The 17250-nt window shown below is 43.1% G+C and overlaps 1 protein-coding gene across 1 annotated transcript in view; it reads right to left on the bottom strand.

Moving 5' to 3' along the window:
* Positions 1-3171: 3171 nt before the first annotated feature.
* The window catches only part of LOC126237422 (hemocyanin-like), a 211524-nt gene continuing 197445 nt past the window's right edge, over positions 3172-17250 (bottom strand). The window contains exons 11-13 of the mRNA XM_049947531.1: positions 12739-12875; positions 9441-9548; positions 3172-3360 (exon numbers count right to left, since the gene is read on the bottom strand). Coding sequence (XP_049803488.1) covers positions 3172-3360; positions 9441-9548; positions 12739-12875 — 434 coding nt within the window. The remainder of the gene's footprint in view (positions 3361-9440; positions 9549-12738; positions 12876-17250) is intronic.

Raw genomic sequence — 17250 nt, forward strand, 5'->3', positions numbered from 1 at the left:
TGTCTATCGACGTGCCAGCGCTTTCGTTTGGTAAGTCACATCATATATATATATATATATATATGTATATATATATATATATATATATATATATATATATATATATATATATATATATATATATATATAGGGTGTTACAAAAAGGTACTGCCAAACTTTCAGGAAACATTCCTCACACACAAAGAAAGAAAATATGTTATGTGGACATGTGTCCGGAAACGCTTACGTTCCATGTTAGAGCTCATTTTATTACTTCTCTTCAAATCACATTAATCATGGAATGGAAACACACAGCAACAGAACGTACCAGCTTGACTTCAAACACTTTGTTACAGGAAATGTTCAAAATGTCCTCCGTTAGCGAGGATACATGCATCCACCCTCCGTCGCATGGAATCCCTGATGCGCTGATGCAGCCCTGGAGAATGGCGTATTGTATCACAGCCGTCCACAATACGAGCACGAAGAGTCTCTACATTTGGTACCGGGGTTGCGTAGACAAGAGCTTTCAAATGCCCCCATAAATGAAAGTCAAGAGGGTTGAGGTCAGGAGAGCGTGGAGGCCATGCAATTGGTCCGCCTCTACCAATCCATCGGTCACCGAATCTGTTGTTGAGAAGCGTACGAACACTTCGACTGAAATTTGCAGGAGCTCCATCGTGCATGTACCACATGTTGTGTCGTACTTGTAAAGGCACATGTTCTAGCAGCACAGGTAGAGAGAGTAACCCGTATGAAATCATGATAACATGCTCCATTGAGCGTAGGTGGAAGAACATGGGGCCCAATCTAGACATCACCAACAATGCGTGCCCAAACGTTCACAGAAAATCTGTGTTGATGACGTGATTGCACAATTGCGTGCGGATTCTCGTCAGCCCACACATGTTGATTGTGAAAATTTACAATTTGATCACGTTGGAATGAAGCCTCATCCGTAAAGAGAACATTTGCACTGAAATGAGGATTGACACATTGTTGGATGAACCATTCACAGAAGTGTACCTGTGGAGGCCAATCAGCTGCTGATACAGGCTGCACACGCTGTACATGGTACGGAAACAACTGGTTCTCCCATAGCACTCTCCATACAGTGACGTGGTCAACGTTACCTTGTACAGCAGCAACTTCTCTGACGCTGACATTAGGGTTATCGTCAACTGCACGAAGAATTGCCTCGTCCATTGCAGGTGTCCTCGTCGTTCTAGGTCTTCCCCAGTCGCGAGTCATAGGCTGGAATGTTCCGTGCTCCCTAAGACGCCGATCAATTGCTTCGAACGTCTTCCTGTCGGGACACCTTCATTCTGGAAATCTGTCTCGATCCAAACGTACCGCGCCACGGCTATTGCCCCGTGCTAATCCATGCATCAAATGGGCATCTGCCAACTCCGCATTTGTAAACATTGCACTGACTGCAAAACCACGTTCGTGATGAACACTAACCTGTTGATGCTACGTACTTATGTGCTTGATGTTAGTATTGTAGAGCAATGAGTCGCATGTCAACACAAGCGCCGGAGTCAGTATTACCTTCCGTCAATTGTGCCAACTGGTGGTGAATTGAGGAAGTACAGTACATACTGCCGAAACTAAAATGAGCTCTAACATGGAAATTAAGCGTTTCCGGACACATGTCCACATAACATTTTTTCTTTATTTGTGTGTGAGGAATGTTTCCTGAAAGTTTGGCCCTACCTTTTTGTAACACTGTCCTATTTGATAAAAAACTTGATATTCGTTGCGAAGGCCTGTGGAATGTTCTGGAGGGACGTGCGTTGTCGTAATTATCGGTGGATTGTTGTCATTGATAAAATTATGTACATATACTACATTAAATAACTAATAAAGAAATTGAAGTAATATGTCCTTAGAAATAAAGAACTAGAGACTGCAGAGACGTTAGCATGAAAAATCTATGCTTCTAATTAACAAAATGGTAATCTAAAAATCCAGTAACAGAAGACCATACTATCTTGAGAAACAGTTTAAAAGTTATTAGCAAATGATGTACATTCATTTGTTATTTGCTTTAATGTCTCCCTCTGTAATTAATATTCTTTGTATTTACATTTCTAATTAATTCACCAATTGTTTGCATCTCACAGTTTTCCAGTTTCCAGAATTTGAGGCCTTTTTGTGCATTTTATGTATATAATCGGATAAAGCACGAGCTCTGTACTACCATTAAATATTAGTAACCAAATCCAAACTGTAATTAATTACGTAACTAAAATAATACCAGAGACATTATTGTAATTAAAGTTCAGAATGATTTTCTTATGGAAAACTAAAGATATTACTATAAAAGATTGTCATTGAATGTTGTCTTTTATACCTTATTCGGCTGTAACACAAGTTTATTTATGTTTTATAAATTTTAATTGTAACATCAAAATTGTACAAAACTAATAATGCTTTGTTTTGGAAGAGATTGTTAAAATTCTACATAAAGTGATGCAGAGATGCTGCGACGAGTCAGTTTTGAAGTTACTTTTGGAAGTCAAAGAGCTCAGAGACGTCTGTCCGTGTTTTGTTTGCATGACGAGTGTCCAGTTAGGATGTCAATTAATGTGTATAAAGTTTGTGAAGCGTGAAAATCTCCCATTCATTCATCAATGGACCAGAAGGAACTTAAGTAACATTCAACATGAATCGCTGCTACTGCAGTAACTGTTGTTATAGGAGCATTTTATGATCATTTGCATTGGTAAATAACAAAGTGCTCATCGTCTTTCTCTGGAGCGAAGAAAACAAAAAATGGTACGAATGACAAAATGAATTAACAACAGTTTTGCTTGAGAGAGATTTATTTATACAATTACGTAAGAAGAAAACACATGTTACAGCGTAGGCAACGAACTATGGTCTTGTGATATGTTCATTTACATTCGACAGACCATATGTTAAGAGCAGATGATGATATCTACAACTCACGCACATTTATGCTTGCCTGGGTGTAACTGTATCGTTAATAAAATACAAATGAGATTCTCCGTTGACAGCTATTGTCTGCCCACCAAATGCTGTACAGTTCATCGACTTTATGATGTGTTTCGGTGGATTTGGTCGTCGACTGCAGGCACCACGATGGCTCTACTTGCTGAAGCTGTTAACTGTGTTGTTCTGATCGAGTCCGGTGGGCATGTCTGGTTCTCAGGTGGGCATAACTTGCTACTTGGCGTTCTTGATGGTGATCTCGATGACTTTGGAGTTGGGTGTCATAAATTCATCGACAGACTCGATTCTGCGGTCGAAGGGGAAGCCGAGCGGCCTGCGGTCAGGTATCTTGCCGTCCAGCACTCCACAGTAGCTGAGGGAGGTCAGGCTCTCGATGTCATCAGGAGTCACCTTGTCGTCAACCTGGAGAGCAGACAAAAATGGTTAGTTCATGTACTTAGTCTGTGGAGTTTCAGGGTGGGGACAAGATATCACGGACCTCGCTAGCATATTGTCTCAATCCTCATAGGAACAGCTTCATGGGGCATTAGCGTCTGATCCCCTAAATCCGAAGCCATGGAATATATTGTCGACTAGGAAATGCCTACATGGTTAATAACTTTTATAAGTACGATTCACAATTACTATAGCCGGAACAGTTATTAAAGCCAACGGCCTTGCCGCAGTGGTAACACCGGTTCTCGTCAGATCACCGAAAGTGTTAAGCGTTGTCGGGATGGGCTAGCACTTGGATGGGTGACCATCCGGTCTGCCGAGCGCTGTTGGCAAGCGGGGTGCACTCAGCCCTTGTGAGGCAAACCGAGGACCTACTTGATTGAGAAGTAACGGCTCCGGTCTCGTAAACTGACATACGACCGGGAGAGTGGTGTGCTGACCACATGACCCTCCATATTCGTACCCAGTGACGACTGTGGGCTGAGGATGACACGGCGGCCGGTCGGTACCGTTGGGCCTTCCAAGGTCTGTTCGGGCGGAGAGAGAGGAGAGAATTGGTTATTAAGGTAACTAGTGACATGTGATTCGCAATGAAGAGTCGGGGAGTCATGATATTGACACTGCTGCTTTTCTGTTACGCTTTTGCTACCGTCAATTTTGGCATATTGTTCAGGAAATTAATAAAAAAATTAAAAATTAAATTTTCAGACAGTGCACTGAAGTGGTCTGAAAACTTCTTTCGAAAAAGACAGTAGCGTGTTGCTTGTGGGAACGAAACGTCTTCCACGGAGCAGGTTCTCTCAGGAGTGCCAGAGTGGTCAGTTTTACGTCCTGTACTGTTCTCCACGTATTTCAATTACATCTCGTCAGTTCTGTCCTCCGGTAAATTTCCTTTGCCGACGAACTCCGGACTTACTAGACCTGAAGTTATAAATATTTCAATTGTCCTGATGAATGATGGTCTGTCTTCAATAGTCAAATGAGACAAAACCTATGCCTTAAGCTAAACGCGAAGAAGTTCGAAGAGACATTTTGGTACTTCCTCAAAAAATAGTCCACAAACAACTTCCTCCTGTTCTTCTCGACGGTATCACAATACCGTATCAGAAAGTCACAAAAGCACTGGGTGTTCCTTTGGATCAGCTCCCCAATTGAGGAGAAAATACCGTGCAGGAAGATTTCCGTTTACCTCTAGCCCCCCCCCTCTCCCCCCCCCCCCCTACATCCCACCCACCCCCCGTTTTCGCCAGAAGTTTCGGGGTACATTTCCACAGGCTGTGTGGTCCATATCCTTTTGGAATCACCCGTCCCGCCGAACTTCCACTATTGCGATGTAATCCCACAGCGCTAGAATTGTAAGTTGTAGAAGATTAAAACTAACTCTAACAATTATCAGTGCTTCATACGGCCAATTAGGGTGATTTCACCCGGAGACAAGTCACATGACTGTTATACACCACGTCTACTTTATCGGCCCTGAGTTCGCGCGCACGCCATTACATTGCATAAGAGATTAAGTATCTGTCATTTCATTATTATCGCAACACAGTGTCTCGTTTATCTTGTAACCCCGCTGTACCCATACATACGAGTAAAACAACAACATGTACAAACTGCTTCTTCGTTGCAACAATCCGCCTCTGGAAAAAACATCGCCACAGTATTCACTGCCCCGTTACATTTAAGAAGAAGCTGAAGTGCTTTCTACGATCAATTAGGTATCATTTTGTCTCAAAATTAACGTAAGTAGTCAGTTTATCTCTTTCAAGCAGTAAAGCTAATGCTCCTATATCCTCCCAGTTACGTTTAGTTCTCTTTTCGTTTCTCAATCGGTCACGTTTCGTTCTTTCACTCTTCTCTCACTTCTGTTGTTGCCAGTGTTTTCACATTAAAGCAACAGCCCGTCATGCATCTCTCTTGATCTACTTTTCATGGAATAGTATAATTTTTCCTATTATAGCTACTACCGTTTCCGTTATTTGTGTCCGCCTCAATCCATCTGCGTTGTGATGTAAGATTCCAGCAAGTGTTTCATTTATCTGCCAAATTCCATTGGTAACACTTCACCTATTACCAAACCAGACCGAACAGTTACATCAGCCACTTACGCCGCTATAACAGAGCAACAACGAGAGAGAACAGCTGCAGAGCGTTATTCGTCGACAATATTTTCTCCCTCATCATAAAATTTGATAATATGATTTCCTCGTCCACGTAGTTGGTAGTAGCAGAGTAACAACAAACAAGGGCTGACAATAAATAACATTATTCAGTAACGGAAGCAGGTCGTATTTCAGTGTGCATCCCTTGGGAGGGATGAGAGATGAGTTTTGCTGTAGTGTCTTTTGAGGGAAATCGCAGAGACCTGAGAAATATGCAGAGGATTTGAATACGGGTCATACTAATGCCTGCTGGTGTTCATAATATTTGTAGTATAGTCTTCGGCGAAGTTAGAATAACACAAACTGAATTGGATTGTAATCCTTTGCTTTGTTAGTTATTAAATCCGTGGCCAGTGAAATACATTTAGAAAAAAGGCACAGTGTGTTGCTCAAACTTTTAAAAATAGTCGTAAAAATTGGTCCCGCGATTTGGATAACGACTTTCAGACATTATAGTCAAGTAAAACACTGCAGAATAGAATATAAGGCCATCGGTTTTAAAGACCTGGTGTTTATTGTAGTGGTACATAGCGGCAATCTGCTCGTATACGGAAAACAACAAACGAGACGGATATGCAAAGAATTAATAAAAATGCTTTCTGTGCGGCCATCATAAAGAAATGACAGCTGCTGATAACTTTATGTAAAGACAAGAGCACGAATAGCCCTTTACGTCTTTTAAAAATAATATGCAGTACACGGCACAGTTTCATGTTCCATGGATGTAATTTATTTCATTGCATGTAGTACATATACTTAATATAGATTTAATCACCGATATTTCTTGATTTATTATATCATTCGTAGTAAAAGCCGGGTCGAAGGCAGAGGAGATGTAAGTGCTTCGAAGATGACACGAATAGGAAAAATATTAATTTCTGAAATTTATTTAATTACCATTTCTTTCTCTGATAGCGAACATATTTTTCGATCTATTATCACACACAGCCTCTTATGTCATGTCGTGTGGAAAGACCTGTCATAAATGGCACATTAAGTTGTTGACTTTACATATTCAGTGACAGTATCCATTTTTAAATCTTTAGTTTGTTAAATTGGTGTCACACTGGACTGAAAACATTCAAACAATGAGTATTTACTGCAATAAAGCGTAATTACTCTTTTGTACAACTCCAGCGTCTAAAATGTAAAGAAGCAGACCGCACAGAAAACTATGAGCCATGGCCTTTTGTTACTCCCGAAGCGCAAACGCAGGTAAACAATGGCGAGGAAATTGGTTTCCGCGGAAATAATGACATCGAACTGCTATGGGTAAACTGAATTAATTCTCTCATTTAATTGTGATCAATAACCCGTCTTAGCCACACGCAGACAACCTTTATGAATGGATATCTTTTTTCTTAAGTGAATGTTCCAGACAGACACTGTCACAAGAAATTAGAATAGACCAAATACAAAGTAAATCCTAGTATATTTTTTCTGCTATTTTCCCAGAGCGGATATAGCTTACGCAAAGCACTGTGAACTTATAATGCTTTTAATGGCTTCTTTTCAATTAGCTTCCAGATACAGAATCTCGATTCTGTCTCGCTGCCAGTGGGCAGATTGTAAATCAAAACATACACTCCTGGAAATTGAAATAAGAACACCGTGAATTCATTGTCCCAGGAAGGGGAAACTTTATTGACACATTCCTCGGGTCAGATATATCACATGATCACACTGACAGAACCACAGGCACATAGACACAGGCAACAGAGCATGCACAATGTCGGCACTAGTACAGTGTATATCCACCTTTCGCAGCAATGCAGGCTGCTATTCTCCCATGGAGACGATTGTAGAGATGCTGGATGTAGTCCTGTGGAACGGCTTGCCATGCCATTTCCACCTGGCGCCTCAGTTGGACCAGCGTTCGTGCTGGACGTGCAGACCGCGTGAGACGACGCTTCATCCAGTCCCAAACATGCTCAATGGGGGACAGATCCGGAGATCTTGCTGGCCAGAGTAGTTGACTTACACCTTCTAGAGCACGTTGGGTGGCACGGGATACATGCGGACGTGCATTGTCCTGTTGGAACAGCAAGTTCCCTTGCCGGTCTAGGAATGGTAGAACGATGGGTTCGATGACGGTTTGGATGTACCGTGCACTATTCAGTGTCCCCTCGACGATCACCAGTGGTGTACGGCCAGTGTAGGAGATCGCTCCCCACACCATGATGCCGGGTGTTGGCCCTGTGTGCCTCGGTCGTATGCAGTCCTGATTGTGGCGCTCACCTGCACGGCGCCAAACACGCATACGACCATCATTGGCACCAAGGCAGAAGCGACTCTCATCGCTGAAGACGACACGTCTCCATTCGTCCCTCCATTCACGCCTGTCGCGACACCACTGGAGGCGGGCTGCACGATGTTGGGGCGTGAGCGGAAGACGGCCTAACGGTGTGCGGGACCGTAGCCCAGCTTCATGGAGACGGTTGCGAATGGTCCTCGCCGATACCCCAGGAGCAACAGTGTCCCTAATTTGCTGGGAAGTGGCGGTGCGGTCCCCTACGGCACTGCGTAGGATCCTACGGTCTTGGCGTGCATCCGTGCGTCGCTGCGGTCCGGTCCCAGGTCGACGGGCACGTGCACCTTCCGCCGACCACTGGCGACAACATCGATGTACTGTGGAGACCTCACGCCCCACGTGTTGAGCAATTCGGCGGTACGTCCACCCGGCCTCCCGCATGCCCACTATACGCCCTCGCTCAAAGTCCGTCAACTGCACATACGGTTCACGTCCACGCTGTCGCGGCATGCTACCAGTGTTAAAGACTGCGATGGAGCTCCGTATGCCACGGCAAACTGGCTGACACTGACGGCGGCGGTGCACAAATGCTGCGCAGCTAGCGCCATTCGACGGCCAACACCGCGGTTCCTGGTGTGTCCGCTGTGCCGTGCGTGTGATCATTGCTTGTACAGCCCTCTCGCAGTGTCCGGAGCAAGTATGGTGGGTCTGACACACCGGTGTCAATGTGTTCTTTTTTCCATTTCCAGGAGTGTATTTACAACTTTCGCCAGAGCAACTGTCTAGCCACTTACACAGGGTAAACAACAAGTTGCAGGAAGTTTATCACATTTGTTTTAATTGCTGCAGCTGTTGACCCTCTTGGACATGCATGTTATATCAGGAGCAACTTATTTTGAAACGCTATTCAGTTTCGACGTCTCTGTTTTAATCTACGAAAACATCGTACCTTTCTGAAGACAAGTAACGAGTTCCCGATGTTGTACCCCTAAAGTGCAATACACGGTGAATCCAGTAAAGCAACTGTCAGATACCTGCTTAATCATATCAGCTACGACGGTGGTACTCCATTGAAGCTCTGGGATCCATAACAAGTGTCATCTGATTATACAGTCCTTATTATTGTAGGTCGCTCCCTCTATGGTTTAAGGCACTGCGATAATAAACAGTGAAAATATCAACACGGATATTTTATCTCACGTCATAGTATTTGTGCTACGCGAACAGGAACTGTCGTACTGAGTCCACCTCAAGAAATCCCAAGTTTTCGGGACCTCCCCTCTCCCTGCCTCTCCTCCTCCCCCAACCATCCGTGACAAAAATTCCTTTTCTTATCAATCTTGTAGCTAGCTTTTCTCTCATTTTTATGCGCAGTTTTTTGTACTGTATGTTTAGACTACTTGCTAGTGGCAAGGTACCTCTCCACTACGAGCGAACACATGACAGCTCCATTTACGAGGTGTCGGCCAATCACCTGCTACAAGATCCCTGATCTTCCAATATTCCCGTTTATCCTTTATTGGTTCCATCTCTGACTTCTCAACAAATGAATCTGTTGATCTGTAACTAGTATCTAATATACGTGTCTGCCTTGCTTTTCTATGTGGGTTGGACTAATTATGATGTATACTCACCACGTCCTTCTGGTAGTCGGTGACGGCGACGTAAAGCAGGTAGGGCATGCCCTCCTGCTTACCCTTGGGCAGCAACAGGCGGTGTGGGAACCCACAGTGGCGGTGGTACTGCAACAGAATAACGAGTTTGTGTTATTTACTCATCTGACTGGCGACAAGGGGCAGTTCATTTCCGATCAAATTAGGAAGCTTATTCATTGGAATTAACAAATCGTCAATGGAAAATTTGGCTGAGAAAGCAGAGTAATAGGAATTACTGAAGCAAAAGGAAGGAGGAAGGTTATGCTTTTGCGCCACATTGGCCCTGAGGGCGTTAGAGAAACAGCACAAACTCATATACGACAAGGAAAAGCTCAGACGAAAAGCCTGAACAACAGTTGAAACTCTGAGAGGATAAGGTATTAGGAAATACCAGTAATTTCTGTAATAAGATGCGCGAAGTACATGGATAGAAAAAAAGAACCTCTCTCGTATTTTAGGTAGTACTGAGAAGCGAAGCAATTGTATTTCACGCATATGTGCGCATAATTAGTGTTTTAATCACGGAACGAAGATCTTGACTATTAACATTAGATTTATTAGTGTCACAAGGGAATTCATGATGTCAGCCGCATCGGGCCTTTACGCGGAGTCAGCGTCGAAACATATATGCCGGACTGTGATTCGAACCCGGGATCTCCTTGAAGGTGTGTTAACCACTGCGCCATCCAGACACAGTCATTCTCTCCATTGTGCAGACTACCTCGGTACGCCCCTCGGCCGACCTACATTCCCAGCTAGTGCCACCTATCCTAAGGCCCCGTCCGTGTCCACGTGCTGTCCATGTCCGAATGTATGGACACCACGCATTCACAGTACGAGGGTCATTCCAAAAGAAATGCACACTATTTTTTTAAATCCATCTTTTATTCTACATGTTTGAAAGTTTTACAGTGTGTAGATACATCTTTTAGGAACAATATTTTCATATTACCACATAATTTCCATCCCTCTCAACTGCCTTACGCCATCTTGGAACCAGCGCGTGTATACCCGCACGGTAAAATTCTAGACCAACCTGTTGGAGCCACTGTTTGGCAGCGTGCACAAGGGAGTCATCATCTTCAAACCTTGTTCAACGAAGAGACTCAGTTTCCCAAAGAGATGATAATCACATGGAGCCAGGTCAGGACTGTAAGGCGGGTATTTCAGTGTTGTCCATCCGAGTTTTGTGATCGTTTCCATGGTTTTTTGACTGATATGTGGCCGTGCATTGTCGTGCAACAGCAAAATGTGCTGCTTTTGCCGATTTGGTCGAACACGACTTAGTCGAGCTTGAAGTTTCTTCAGTGTCGTCACATATGCATCAGAATTTATGGTGATTCCACTTGGCATGATGTCCATAAGCAAGTGTCCTTCGGAATCGAAAAACACCGTAGCCATAAGTTTTCCAGCAGAAGGCGTGGTTTTGAATGTTTTTTTCTTGAGTGAATTTGCATGATGCTTCTCCATTTATTGCCTCTTCGTCTCTGGTGAAAAATGATGGAGCCATGTTTCATCACCTGTCACAATTCTTCCAAGAAATTAATCTCCACCATTCTCGTACTGTTCCAAAAGTTCGCTGCATACCGTTTTTCTTGTTTCTTTGTGAGCCACTGTCAACATCCTGGGAACCCACCTGGCACAAACCTTTTTTAACGCCAACACTTTCCGTAGTCTGCAAACACTTCCTTCCCCTATCCCAACGTAGCGTGTCAATTCGTTCACTGTGGTGCGTCTGTCAGCAGTCACCAATTCGTCAACACTCTACACATTGTCTGGAGTGTGTGCAGTACGAGGCCTGCCGCTGCGAGGACAATCCTCAATATTGCCGAGCCCGCTTTCATCACGTAACCTGCTTGCCCACTGACTAACTGTACTGCGATCGACAGCAGCATTTCCATACACCTTTTTCAACCTCTTGTGGGAGTTTCCCCCCTGTCTCGTTGTCACAGCACAGGAATTCTATGACAGCACGTTGTTTCTGACGAACGTAAAGTGCAGCAGCCATCTTGAAGACATGCTCTGACGGCGCCACTCACGGGAACAGGTTAAACTAAGTTTGAAAACAAGCGGGAAGGATGTATCTACACACTGTAAAACTTTCACACATGCAGAATAAAAACTCAATTTTTACAAAAATAGTGTGCATTTCTTCTGGAGTGACCCACATATATACAACGTTTTACAGTCTTTATTGTCGCCTTGTCTCGAGTAGTAATACAGAAGAACTGTAACAGAGACTGGTTGTTACTGTAGGCAAACAGTTTCACGTTTTTCCAGATAACTGTGTTCTTAGCTAAATGCAGGTCAGTGGTGGTTTTGTTAACTTTTAATAAATATAAGGAAAACGGAGACCCTGCGAGATAAGGGACTGAACACCACTTTTCAATAGGTAAATCAAATGAAGGAAAATGTTGGAATCCTGCGGAGACAAGTGGTAACATAAGGTATTATTAGTACTAACGCCATTTTCTAACTGACGTATTTATGGGCGCCCTCGTTAAGTTATTACGAAGACATTTAAAACTGGGGCCAGAAAATTTGCGGAAACCCTGGTGAAAATGAACTCTATACTCTCACATTTATTTAGGTGTCCGAATAGCTGCAATGAGAAACCTTTCAAAATCTGAGGCTCCAGCCAGTGAAGGATAGCTGTAGGATACGACTCTAGAAACAACATGGTAGGTAACCAACATAATCGGTCTGTTCACAACTTACGACACGATTATTATGAACTAGTCGATTATAGGTACAAAATTTCTTTTATGTAACGCGCAATCCATGAATTATGTCGCTTTGTCTCTGAAGAAGCTACACAGATAACTAGTAATAAACTGTATATAACAGTCTCAATAACGTTACTAGACAATCACGTATCTGTATGAATGAAAATCATCCTTTTGATAGCTTTTACGTGTTTAATTTTGATGCCGGATGAAATGTAGTAGGTATAACAGAAATTAAATTACAAGTTCACAGCTGGTAGTTCCGGCAAGCATTGTCGTCTAAGGCCGGAGTGGCCGTGCGGTTTTAGGCGCTGCAGTCTGGAACCGCGAGACCGCTACGGTCGCAGGTTCGAATCCTGCCTCGGACATGGATGTGTGTGATGTCCTTAGGTTAGTTTGGTTTAAGTAGGTCTAAGTTCTAGGGGACTGATGAGCTCAGTAGTTAAGTCCCATAGTGCTCAGAGCCAGCCATTGTCGTCTAAACGTACACTAGGCTTTTGCGGAACGCGTCGGAGACTTGTGGGTCAGTTAGGTTCTCTAGCCGGACTGACCTTGTCTAGGGCGAACTCCTGCTCTCCCCGCATGGCGGCTTGCACGTCCTTGACGAGGTCTGGGAAGCTGCGGGGTTCTGGGATGGTCACCGACGAATCTTCAGAGCTGCGGACCACCACGTTCTCGCCCACCCTCACTGCAACATCACACACACACACACGTACATCACACTTCCACTGCGTTCCACACTTCATTTCCGCTGTCTGGTAGGCTTGTCTGCGGGGTATCTCTCCCCGACTGGCCTACGACATCGTTTCTGCTGACTAGACTGTTACAACAACTGAACGGACACGTTTTCTCTATCATTTGAGCCTGTGATGTATATTAAGCACCTCTAATATGGTGAGAAAGCTTAAAGAAGACTGTGAACAGTGGGGCATGAAAATTAATTGTACAAAGATTGAATACTTGGCTGTCGGAGGTATAGGAAGGGATCTTGTAATGGATGATGGATCTATAGTGAAGTGTAGCCGTTCATATAAATATTTAGGGACAATCATTTTGGCTAGAGGTGGAAACAACGAGGAAATCAAGCATAGAATAGGGATTCAAAAGGTGGCAATCAAGCATTTACACACCATTATTTGAAAACTAGTTGTAGAAAACTAGCAGAAAGAAGAGAAGAAGGATATGAATGCCTTGTCTGAATTTACAGACAAAGAGTACTGCAAGCGAGGTGAAGCACTGCAGTGTCACGAGCTGCCAGCAAGACAAAAGGTTTCCATCGTCCGCGAGTACATTACACACAAAGAGTACTGCTAGCGAGGTGAAGCACTGCAGTGTCACGAGCTGCCAGCAAGACAGGTTTCCATCGTCCGCGAGTACATTACAGACAAAGAGTACTGCAAGCGAGGTGAAGCACTGCAGTGTCACGAGCTGCCAGCAAGACAAAAGGTTTCCATCGTCCGCGAGTACATTACAGACAAAGAGTACTGCAAGCGAGGTGAAGCACTGCAGTGTCACGAGCTGCCAGCAAGACAAAAGGTTTCCATCGTCCGCGAGTACATTACACACAAAGAGTACTGCTAGCGAGGTGAAGTACCGCAGTGCCATGAGCTGCCAGCGAGACATAAGGTTCTATTGTCCCCGAGTACATTACAGACAAGTGAATTGCGCAGGTTACTGGAGAGGGTATATGTAAATGTTGAAAATATTGAAGTAAAGATGAACATATTAACATTTAGTACAGCAGCAATATTTTCATGAACACGATTGTTCGCAATATCATTTAAAAGCCCTCTTTAAAATGGTAGTTTTGATGAACCATTTGTGTGGCAGTACACAAAGGCAGATCAAGTAGAACACTGCGTCATAATTTCCGTTTCAAATACAACTGACAAAAACCCTCTCTGCTTCAAATACTGGAGATCAAGAGGCATCACTAGGACAATCCAGAACAGGTACTGGGTGATCATACAGACTATAGTTAGTCTCCATTCCCTAATTCTGCCAAACCCCACCTATTAGCCAATCCACATTTTGTCTTTTCAGCCCCACTACCAATGCATTTTCCAGTAATCTGTTTTAATTAGGACTTAATTATTTGTATGTTTCGTATCAACTGTTAATTTCTTGGATATTTTTAAATTATTTGCTTTGTCTATGTTGTACGGAAGTGAAACGTGGACAATAAATAGTTTGGACCAGAAGAGAATAGAAGCTTTCGAAATGTGGTGCTACAGAAGAATGCTGAAGATAAGGTGGGTAGATCACGTAACTAATGAGGAGGTATTGAATAGGATTGGGGAGAAGAGAAGTTTGTGGCACAACTTGACTAGAAGAAGGGATCGTTTGGTAGGACATGTTTTGAGGCAACAAGGGATCACAAATTTAGCATTGGAGGGCAGCGTGGAGGGTAAAAATCGTAGAGGGAGACCAAGAGATGAATACACTAAGCAGATTCAGAAGGATGTAGGTTGCAGTAGGTACTCGGAGATGAAGAAACTTGCACAGGATAGGGTAGCATGGAGAGCTGCATCAAACCAGTCTCAGGACTGAAGACCACAACAACAACATAGACAGTGGAAGGATGTAGGCTGCAGTACGTACTGGTGTAGCATGGAGAGGTGCATCAAACCAGTCTCTGGACTAAAGACCACAACAACAACAACAACAACAACAACAACAACATATTTATGCTGGTATACAGAATAACATATTTGCCACTGATGCTAGACAGCTGTGAGACAACTCGAAACCGAGGTCGCAAAAGTAAGTAATTAGTGAAAGAAATGGCAAAAAATGTTTTTCCCCTGTTATTATGTCCCAGGAAGTAACCGCAGTGAACACAACGGAAGATCATAAGCCCTTGGTTTCATACTCACCCGATTCTTTCTCTTCTTTCGTATCTTTCAGTTATACCTACTTTAGGGAGAATATCGCCGTCACCTGTAATAGTTGTATCTTTACCAACGACTATCTACCTTCCTTTCCTATCATTTTCTATAAATTACATTCTTATAACGAAGTTTTCTCACAGTGTACCACGGTGTGTTGAGTGACACTCTTTTGTTTTCGTCAGTTTTGAAAGTACTGAAATATTCTCCCTTCCATTATAATGTTCCAGTCATTAAAAACCATTTGTTCAACTGTGATATCCATGGAGTACTGTCGTCCGAAAGTAGGTTGAAGATTCAAATTGCTATCGTTCCAAAAGCGAATTTGGAATTTTAACGCTTTGTGGTCTCTCTGCATGCTCAAGTAAAGCTTGCATGGCGCGAAGATGCCACTGGGTTTAATTATACAAATGCACAGGCGTGACTAAAGTAGTTGGAGCCTGCGGCAGACTTAAAGTTGCCGGCCGTCCGCTACCGTCCCCATCCGCCCCCTCCCGCACAATCCCCCACCGACCTCCGACCATTTCTTGATTAGTACTCACCGTAACCTACCGCTCCTTGTTAGTTTGCTATATTTGAATGCACCAATAAAGCAAAATCGCAATTTACGCGCTTCAGTTAATTGTTGAATATTTTAGGCAAGAGTAATTTTAAGTCGGAGACTCTTTGGTTGCCTGTTTCAACAAGAAGTCAGCAATCTTTCAATTTCAAAATCCAAACTAACCAAATCTTCTAAAATTGCAAGTTCTTAGTGATACGTAATGATTCGTTGTTCAAATTATTGGGTATAGTTAAGTAAAAGGCACTCATCTTAATAACTCTTTCTTCATAATGCAAGTTCACAACATGGAACAGTACACTGTCTCAAGTCCTATTGCTTCCGACAGTAACGCAATTCCTTTTTCAGTGATTAACTGGCGCTCAATGCGGAGTCCTAGCACAGTGCAACACAGTCATGACACTATCTGGTTCGAAAATTGTTACGGTTTGACTGCTGGAGCGACATTAGCGCTCCAAACGGTGAGAAAGAAGTCACATGCGTCGTAAGGACAATATTTGTTTGTAATTATTTTCTATTTAAGTAACGAAATAGTTGTTACATTTTTGCGATCGTGGGTAACTAAATAACCAAGAGAGATGTAGTATCTTCAGTACACGTACAAACAGCCAAGTCACACTGATTCAGTGACATGAGCTAGAACCTATTCATGAGGAAATACTTTCGAATGTGTGTATACTTGTAGCTTAGGTTGGTTTGGGGAAGGAGACCAGACAGCGAGGTCATCGGTCTCATCGGATTATGGAAGGATGGGGAAGGAAGTCGGCCGTGCCCTTTGAAAGGAACCATCCCGACATTTGCCTGGAGCGATTTAGGGAAATCACGGAAAACCTAAATCAGGGTGGCCGGACGCGGGATTGAACCGTCGTCCTCCCGAATGCAAGTCCAGTGTCTAACCACTGCACCACCTCGCTCGGTACTTGTAGCTTATTCCGCTGAAAGCAAGAGGCTATAAACATATTTCGTGCATGAGAAACGTATATTTCTGGTGCCTGTTCTTGCTATCATAGTCACTTTCTTTGACACTTAAAATTTTTTTGTGGAATCCAGTGATTCGGTCATTCCCACGCTTCACTCGACTTTCTAATACAGGCATATTTTTGTAAATGTATTGAAGATTTTGTTCCGTTTGTGTCTCAGATTCAGCAACAACTGTGCAATAGGTTTCCTTGGGAAGCAGTTATACTGATTTTGACGATATATTATCACAGCTCTCTGGTTTTCCCTTAAGCTACAGTTGTAGTGGATTATTTGATACGTTAAATAACGTAGATATTACATTCCACATAGGTTTCATACTTTCCACGTTCAGTGATTTGGCTGAAAGTGTAGGGAACAAAACTCTGCTTTTTTGGGTAGACATACGACGCCTTTCAGCAGAAGGTCAAGACTTCTGGTGTATACGATCAATTTTTTGTTATTAAAGGAAAACGACGTAATTTAGTAAATGTCTCTAAGTTACAAGAGAATAGTATTAAACTGTCTTGTAATGAACTGCTTTGTATCTCTCAGGGTCCTTAGGCACCTAAATAATGACAAATGTTGTGTCATTCTTTAGTTACTGTCGATTGTTACGCCACTACATACACTCCCAATTGTAAAAACTATATTGCAAG

This window comes from Schistocerca nitens, chromosome 2 (assembly GCF_023898315.1).
Source record: "Schistocerca nitens isolate TAMUIC-IGC-003100 chromosome 2, iqSchNite1.1, whole genome shotgun sequence".
Lineage (NCBI taxonomy): Eukaryota > Metazoa > Arthropoda > Insecta > Orthoptera > Acrididae > Schistocerca > Schistocerca nitens.